We start from the raw sequence: 9,348 nt of genomic DNA on the forward strand, positions 1-9,348 counted from the left end.
CGCTGACACACACTGAGCTGCGCTGACACACACTGAGCTGCGCTGACACACACTGAGCTGCGCTGACACACACTGAGCTGCGTGAGTCAGAGGGGCCCTGAAGGCCAAGTGGGCTGTCTTTCCCACGAGGAGGAAAGGGAGAGAAAAAGGAGACGGGGTGAATGTGCCGTCTCTGCTTCTGCTTAAGCCAAGATCCGCCATGCCTCTAAATGACTGCTGTCTTCCAAGAGGTGGTGCTACCAAAGACCTCATTTTAAAATGTTCTGGAGCAAAGATGTCACTCAGACCCAAGCCAAGGTCAGGTGCGAGGAGAGCAAATGGACGGCCTACCTTTAGTCTTGATGGCTGTTTCAATGTTCAAAGCGTCCCGCTCAGCGTCGAAGTTGGTGTAGGCCTTGACGGACCCGTATGCACTTGGCGGTGTGGAGTGCTGAGGTGAAAAGACAAGCACATACAATAGCACACGTTTACCATCTTCCCATGGGGCGGGGGCGGGAATGCTTAGACGAAAATGCTTTGACATGGCTTCTTTTCATGATTCAAAGCATCCTGTCTCCAGGCAACTAGATAAACACAACGGCGCATGTCCCCACTTTCGTTTTTACCGTGTGGAAGCTCCAAAGTAGACCGGGGAAAGCTCGTTAGTTCCCGAGGGCTCTCAGGAGCAGTAAAATGGGATGAGCCCAGTCCACAACAAGAAACGCGTGGGCAGGCCTCAGTGACAGGTTGTTGGTCCGGAAGCATGGCTCCCCACTGGCCCTGTGTCGCCGTGGAAGGTGCTTGCCACGTTCTCTGGGACCATCCAGGTAAGGGTCTCCTTCCTCCTCTACCTCACCTCGGCAGCCACCCCTGTAGCACCAAGGTGGTCTGGTCCCACAGTCCACATCCTGTGGTGTGTGCTAGGGTCCTCTTCGCTGCCCTGCCCTGTCTTCTTGAATTCTCCCTTCGCTGCCTTCCACGCTGGTCTTTTTCATTTTTCCATTGCCATTTCAAGCGTGCCTTCTTCTTTCCCCAACGCTTTTCAAAGCCCCTGACCCTTTCCGCTCTAAAGGACAGAAACATCTCTACCCACTGGCCTCCCCCCTGAACCCCAGATTGAGCTAAAGACCACGGCAAGCTCCTCGTCAGTTCTTCCCAAGACACTGATCTCCCTGCTCTTTTGAAATGTGCTCACCCTGTTTCCCAGGCCCCCACCTAAAGGGCAGAAGAGAAGAGTGGCTAATGGGGTGCCGGTTGGCTCGTGGGTGGTGGAGGTAGCTACCACTGGGCTGTCTTCAGTGTCCAGGCTTCCCAAACCACCACTGCCGCCCAGCAGACACTGCCCATGCATGACGGGATAATGGGAGGACCTTCACCTTGGCTCTGTTTATGTGAAGGGACCCTGACTCAACTCTCCATCCACAAGCATTAAGTCAGAAGCCACCCGGCCCCTGGCTTATTTGGTTGTATTAACGCTGAGGTTCACAAGTTTAGGGGTTAGCAAGTTGCCAGGCCTCCTGGGACAGGCTGGCGATCTATGCCCCAACTGAGACTGACTATTTCTAAATGCACTTTGAAGGCCACCTTGGACCAAGTTTAGATACAGCGAACATGCATAACTCTGAAACAATAAATGGCTTCTCCGGGTTGTTTTCGTTCTAAATTCACCATTTAAAATTTCCAGTCTCTGACTCAATGTGGCCAGGCACATATTCGGGAACATCTAAAGGCAACATGTTATTTTGGAACACTGCCCACCTGTGCTACGGTGGGTCGGAAATGTGGATGGAAATCTAAAGGGAAAGAGCTTCCCGCTTAGGAAGAGTTCCATCAATTAGTATTTGTAAAGACAGGCAGGCAGGCATTCTGGCCGGGAGCCAGTTCACAGGGCGCTTCATTTACCAGGGGAGACTGTGTGTGTCTTAATCCCCAAAACAGCAATGCGTGGGGGGAAGTTTTGAAACAGAAGAAACAGATAGGTAAGCCATAAGACAGGTAAGATAACATTTGCTTGTCTGAAAATCAAATTACCAAAGTAAAAGAGATTTTTTTTCTTCCCCTAGAACATTAGGGGACGGGCAGCATTTTTTTTTCTATTTCACTACCCTCTCACCATGTAGAGAGAGGCATCGGGCCGGGCGCTGAGAAACTTCAAAGCCTGCATGAAACGCCCTCTCCTCTCATGGAGCCTGATACTGAAAACAGCCCAAGGACCAAGTCTGTTAGAACAACAAATGAGCTAGCACCTGGGCTTGTCTGGATCCCAGCACGTAGCTTGGAGTCTTGCCAACGACAACACGTACCTGCTCCATAAATAAGGGGGCCAAAAGTGTGCGCTTTGTGCACCGTGTGAGCTGTGCTTGCTCAGACATGTCCAGACTCAGCCCTGGGACGGCAGAGTCACAGACAATGCAGCGCTGTGTACGGCAGCCCAGGAGGCTGCCAATGCCGAGGCTTCCCAGCCTCACATACCCCCATTGCACCCCCACCTCCATCCTGTTGCCCCCGGTGCTTCTTTGCATTCTAATTTCAACCGTGAGATCATATTCTTATGCATCAGGCAGGGCACCATTGGAAGCCGGCCTAAGTGCTCAGTGTTTGTCAAGGCGAATTCTGAGAAAGGACCTGGAAGAGGTTGGATATTTCATATATCCATAACCCATATTCCAATAGCTTCCAAGGGATTTGAAATGACTTTTTGTTTCATATCTAGTTTTTTTTATAATTCAACCATAAGAGGAAGAAGCAAATGTGCCAGCATTTCCAACATCATGTAGTTCTTATAAAGGGCAATGGAATTTAAATGAGGAGCTCCCTGGCGGCCAAAGCAAAAAAGGAAACATGATGAATGATAAAACTTTGCGTTTGTTTTGCTTTGCTTTGCTTTATGAGAACACAGAGTCTAGCTCTTCCGGAGAAGAAGCTTTCCCAGATACTAAATTTCCTTTGCCAATCTAGGCCCTTCTTCAGAATGGCCTCCTGGGGAGTAGGGGCATTGTAAGAGACACAGGAGACGCAAGATCAGTTTTGATAGGGCGTTGGCGTCTGTCAACCAGTAATGCAGCGAGGGGGCAGAGATTACAATGTGTGAGCATACAAATTATGGGCCTGCTAAGTCAGTCAAAATTCTGGCCATCTCAGTGCCACCGGCTCTTACAAAATAAAAGCAAAGATGTCGGATGTCATGAGATTTCTTTCTGATGGAGCTTGGTAACAGCAGTTAATAAAGAACAGGGCAGAACCAAAATATGACCGACCGATCTGCCTGTCTTTGCTCAGATGTTCAAGGAAAGAGAACCGCACAGCCATGCTGGGGGGTGTCTGACTCACGGACGTGACAGGACGTGAACATGTCAATACTCACATCGCCCTCCAAGCTGAGCTTGCAAAGAATCTCGTGGACAGTAGACATCTTGAGAGAAGCTACGGGGGGAACAAAACAAAACAAAAAGTTGTTATGAAGAGACTTTTCTTTCCCTCGAAGCACAGTGATTCATTACACTAATGTCGACTTCTTGGACCATTTCATCTGAGGCTATTAGAGTAATTTTTACAAATAGACGCAATTCCCATCGTATGCTTGGGAAAATTAAAGCTGGAGGGTGGCTTGCCTCAGGTCGGGGATGGAAATCTTCCGTTAGGCTTTCTCTTCCTCTGTCTAAATGGAACCTGGGGATTGATTTGTGAATGCAAACACAAAATGCTGCCCCAGGCTAACGCAACTTGTTCAAACAAACTAAAATGCAGTAAGCTCATCACACCAGCCGTTTCTTCAGTTATTTCTCACATGTCGATGTGGTTTAGTAAACAGAAAAGAACCCGAGAACTGTGTGTGGAACATCAACAGCAGGATCAAGCTCTGATTCCTGTGAGGATCCCAAGGTGGGGAGTCATAATTTTTTTAACCCAACTACGCTTAGAGAATATTAAACATTTTATGGGAGAGGCAATGGACAGATTTTTCTGACTCTGACATATAGTAGACAGGGCTGGATTCCTTGTGTTTAAGACTCAAAGCGGCTGCTTTGGACCTCTGGTCTAGCTAATCCACTTAACTGGGCAGCGGGCACCGCGCTTGATGACTCGGCTTCCCAGTTCCCAGAATGAACCCACCCAAACCTTCACCAAGGAGGAGCACTCGGGGAGCAGTAAATTCATTTCGACGGAGACGAGACAGGTCCTTCGGCACCATCACCCCCCAAATAGAGAAAGGAGAGCAGAACCCGGGAACCCGGCCCTGCGACAGTGGGGGCATTTGAGTCGCGCACCTTCTGCTTTGGTCTCTCTTTGCTTCACATCGTTTGATCAAGGAAACTGAGCACATGCAAATTCAGCTTTCTGTTCTCTTCAGACAGTTTGCTTAGCCTAAATATTTTCATAAAACGGGTTGGGAGAGAGCCTTTCACGTCGACATTTGAAAACTTATCCGAAAGCAGTGGGCTAAGCATGGCGGAACGTGAGCGGGTTTGCCTTTACTTGTGGCTAATGATTTATTTCCGTGAGGCTTTTTATCCTGAATTCTCTCTCAGGCCACTCCTTTCCCCTCTGGATGCTCACAGGAACAAAAAGGACATCAGTCCCAGCTATTCCAGTTGCAATCCCGTTGCTTCCCAGACCCGTATGTTCTGCAGCTGAGATACCATTCTGGTTTGTAGAGGACCTTGCTCTGTGGTTGTGCCGCCCAGCACGGCAGCCCCCGGCCACGGGCGGCTCTGGAGCCCTTGAAAAGTGGTTAGTCCAAGCCGAGATGTCCAGGAAGTGGAAACTACACACTGGATTTTGAGGATGCATGGCATAGGAAAAGGAGGCAAAATCTCTCGGGAGTAGTTTTTATATGGATTTTTATGGTGCAGTTATGTTTGGGGTATATATTGGACTAAATAGATACATGGTTAGGCTTAATGTCACCTGTTTCTTTTTTTTTAATATACAAACAAAAACAAACTCATTGCCATCGAGTCAATGCCGACTCAGTGACCTTACAGGACAGGGGGGAACTGCCCCTGGGTTTCCGAGACTGTAACTGCTTATGGGAGTAGAAGTCCCATTCTTTCTCCGAGGAGCAGCTGGAGGTTTCGAACTGCTGACCAACACCACCACATAAGATTATAAAATTCGTCATTTTCTAAAACCAAACCCATTGCCATCAAGTCAAATCTGGCTCACAGAAGCCCTGTAAAGCGTTTCCTAAGGCTGTTCATGGAGACTTGAACTGCTCACTTGCAGGAAGCAGCCCAATGCATCGTTCACTGTAGCCTAAGGTGACCAGATTTTAACATTGGTAAAGCGGGGCACCATTGATAAAACTCATATCCTGGCGAAATAGCCACATGGCAGCCGAAACCCGTGTACCCTAGCTTGTCATGCATTCTTTCCAAAAATTGGGACTTTTTAATAACGCTGTGGGATGTGGGAAAAATTGTTAAAAATCAGGACTGTCCCACCAAAAGCGGGACGTCTGGTCACCTTACGTGTAGCGCCCCACCAGGGCTCCTTTGTTAAGGAAGCTATGTCCAAATTCAGGGCACCAGCCCTAGGAAAGCTTCCTCTCTGTCAACTTGGGAGAAGGTTCTGGTCTCTTTTCAATATCTGTTGGCCCAACCTCTGCCCATCGGAGCACTCAGTTGGCAGCCAATTCAGTAGGAAATCTCCATGTGTCTTGACATCCATCTTCCTCTGGGTCTAGGAGGTTCTCAGCAGAGGGATCAAGAGTCCAAAGGACACCCTTCCTTCTGGTTCATTTTTCTGTATGGTTGCCAAGCCCCTCTGAGCTCTGCTTGCTTTGCGGGTTTAATCTCTTTAGTATCTCAAAAGAGATTGACTTAAAATACAACTTAATCCTGGTAGATGATATCCTACCTCCTTAGCACCAATTGCCTCTAATTTGGCCTCATTAACATCACGGAGGTTGGGAATTATAACACATAGGGTAACTGCATCAAATCATAAGATAGAGGATGATTACATAATACTGAGAATCACTACCTAGTGAAGTTGATTCTTATCTTGAGGGACATGATTCAACCCATCACACACCAGCAGTTGGCATTCTGTGTCTATTGGGCAGCTCATGCAGAGAGTCCCAGGGTACCGTGGTCCAATCCTGGTCCGAATTCTTTGTGGTGTTTGCGGTGGGTGAGATTATTGAAGACGGACTTTTCTTTTGAAGCTGACACAGTTGAGTCAGCTGTGGTAGAGCAAGGCATCTCTAACTTTAAGGTGCAAGGGAAGCATTCCAGAGGGTCTGGTTAGAATCCTTAGGCCGGGGGCTGCATGTCGTAAGACATCCCATTACCTAAGCCCTGAATTGACAGTCACCCTGGCGCTCTGCCCAAGCTGGTCTTCACCTGCTGATCTTACAATCTTCCTAGAAGAATTCGAGCCCTGCCTATAGAGAACTCAGGAATAAAGATATCCCCAAATGGGACTAGCAACTCAGAGCCACAAACAGAGGTGTCTCCACTTACAATGCCATTAGGATTAGATTCCACTTATACTTCATCAATTGAGGCCCTCAAGCCGGTTATGCTGCTCACAAAATGTCCATCACACAAGCTTGGGACATTTGCATTGGCATTGCGCGGTTCTCGGTCCGAGCACTGGCTTTGCTGCCGGCTGGCTAAGCCCGTGCCCGTGGGACCACGAGATGCTGCACAGATCAAAGACAGCCGGGGGCCCCCTCCACACTCTCTACTCCTCTAGCCCATCTCTCGCCATTATAGCTCGTGAAGCACAGGCAGAAAATGGGGATTCCTTTAACGCCCCACGAATCTTGCTTTCCACTTCAGCCTTCATATTGCGTTGTTTTATAGCACATCAGCTTGCTCCCAGAAGCTTCAGGCCCACGCAGAGGCACCCGGGAGAAAGGTCTGCACTTCTGAGCAGTTTCATGCTGACACACATGGGGCTGCCATGGGCAGGAATCAACTGTTTGATCTCTCCTCAAATCAGTCCCGTGTGCTCTACCTGATCTCGTCAAACGAGTTGGAAATGCACTTACCAGGGGGTCCCTCTCACCCCACAAGTTACAGCCTTCAGATCTTGGCATCTGAATCCAGCCACACCCCTGTCTACCTACTCTCCAGCAACAAAGGGCTCTGCCAAGTTGCTCCCTGGGCCCTCCCCAAACAAGATGCTCGTTTAACCCACAGTCCCTTGCTTCATGTCTCTTCCCACGCCCCCATAATGCCACCTTCTTCTATTTCTAAGGACCCTGCTCATTGTTCCAATGGGCTCACCACAACCTCAGTTCCACAGTGCTCTCTCCCACCTTTTAATGCCAACAATCCTTTTGATACCACGACAACCTGCAAACAAAGTGGTCGCCATTCAAATGTCAAATCCATAGGGCAGTAGGGGCTGTGTTTGGGGAGAAAGAGGGGCTTTCTACTCCCATAAAGATGACTCCCTCAGAAACCCACAGGACCAGTTCTATGAGTCACATCAACTCCATGGCCATGAGCTTGGTTTTGGGAAGGGCTCTATTTTACCAGCCCCCGCCCCAAAACTCTCTCATTTACCAATAGCTTTAAGAGTATCTTTGCTTCCTTGCACACTCCAAGTGTTAGCTAAACTTTTAGGTAAAAATAAATGGCTCTTTTGCAAGATTTTATTTATAATCATGCTGCAGAAGAAGGGCAAATGTCCCCATAACCGCACAGTCACAAGAGCCAAAAAGCAATAGCCAGGAAGTGTGTTATTACTCCATGCGAGTGTGTCCTGCAGCCACATGAAATCCTTCTGATGTCGTGCAAGTTAAATGTCAAGTACATTTTCACCTGAGAAGTAAAATACCCTGGATTCTTCACTCCATCAACCCCCTTGGCAATTCGGAGCCATTTTGCGTAAGATGGAGTCGGCCCTAGGAGAAACAGTCAGATTCACCGCCCATACAGTTTGTTAAAAGACTGGTTTAATGCAGTGCCTTGACCAATGAGACTGTTGTGCCTGGAAGCAGAAAGGATGAGGTCTGGGCACTCCTGCTGTCGGTTACACACTCCGGGAGCATTCAAACAATCCGCTTACCCTTAACGAGCACACAGTAGGGCACGGCACACACATGTACTCCTGCAAGGCCTAGGCACACCCTCTCTTTCCGCAGAGCTCCGTGAGCTGGCTTGGACTCCTCCTCGGCCAGGGATTTGCTCAGGAGGGCTCACTAAGTAACAGAGGTAGGGCCCACATCCAAGTTCCCTGACTCCTGGGCCGTTGCCCTTTCAAACTCAGCACAGGAAGTGCTTAATCCAAGAGGTGAAGGTGGAGAGAGGAAGATAAAAGTAACAGCAGGGAACTCAGAGAAGTGCTTAAAGGGGTCCGGACTCATTTGGAGAAAGGAGACTCACCAGGGAAGGGTGCAGCCAGAGAAACAGGGAAGGCCAAGGGAGATGGATAGGGGGGTGCTATTGCAAGGAGGGGAGCAGGAGAATGGTTTGAAGAGGCACCACGTTTAATACAGTGTCCTGTGGGAAGCCTAAAGGAAAGGTCCTGAAGGGTGCAAATTAAGTCCAAACCAAACTAGTGCCTCCCCCCATCGAATCCACTCTGACTCACAGTGACCTGTAGGGCAGGGTAGAACGGCCCTTGGGGGTTTCCAAGACTGTACCTCTTTACCAGACTAGAGAGCCCCCTCTTTCTCCAGCAGTGCCAGGAGACTGCCCACCCAGTGGTTAGCTGCCCAGCGCATAACCACCAGTGTTGCTAGCAAAATTAAGTTCGAGTGTGGACATGCTTTAGGGCCCCAAACCAGGGGATTTGGATGCCAGGTTTGTATTTATCTGTCCATCATCACTTTTGCCCATACTGAAAACAAACCCAGTTCCTCTGCCTTCACTCGATCTATGGGTTTGAATGAAAATGAAACGACACATCCAGGGGTTTCTGGACAATGCAAATGCTTCTGTGCTCCAGTGTAGGGGGTAAATGCATAGTGACCGTCTACATAGGTTTCAGGGGCAGTAAATCTTTACAGGAACAGATAGCCTCATCTTTCTCCCCTGGAACGGTTGGTGGAATCTGAACCACCAAACTTTCGGTTCATAGTCCGACAGTGTCCCTAGGGGATTTGAGCCCTCTCACCCTCTCAGTGGCAAGCCCGGCCATCTGCTTCCAAAGATCACAGCTTTGAACACCCCAGGGGCACGCTGCTTACACGGGGTGGCTACGCTTTGGATGGGCTCTCCGGGAACTCACAACAGCAAGCTGCTGGAGAAGACAATTCCACCCCAGCTTCCCGCTAAAATCAGTACAGAATTCAGAACCGCATTCCTTTCCCGGGAGACCCTGCTGCAGCACAAGGAGCTGGCAGCTGCACCACCCCTCCAACATTTCAACCTCACCCAGACTGAGAACTGGTTTCAACTTGCAAGCATG

General features: G+C 49.1%; 1 protein-coding gene across 1 annotated transcript in view; it reads right to left on the bottom strand.

The window, feature by feature from the left end:
• ANXA2 (annexin A2) overlaps positions 1–3,411 on the bottom strand; it is a 28,906-nt gene extending 25,495 nt beyond the window's left edge. The window contains exons 1-2 of the mRNA XM_045286476.1: positions 3,344–3,411; positions 331–430 (exon numbers count right to left, since the gene is read on the bottom strand). Coding sequence (XP_045142411.1) covers positions 331–430; positions 3,344–3,391 — 148 coding nt within the window. The 5' untranslated portion in view covers positions 3,392–3,411. The remainder of the gene's footprint in view (positions 1–330; positions 431–3,343) is intronic.
• Positions 3,412–9,348: the final 5,937 nt, after the last annotated feature.

The sequence above is a fragment of the Echinops telfairi genome, unplaced genomic scaffold (genome assembly GCF_000313985.2).
Source record: "Echinops telfairi isolate 266 unplaced genomic scaffold, ASM31398v2 ScPeMD7_8;HRSCAF=38, whole genome shotgun sequence".
Taxonomy (NCBI): domain Eukaryota; kingdom Metazoa; phylum Chordata; class Mammalia; order Afrosoricida; family Tenrecidae; genus Echinops; species Echinops telfairi.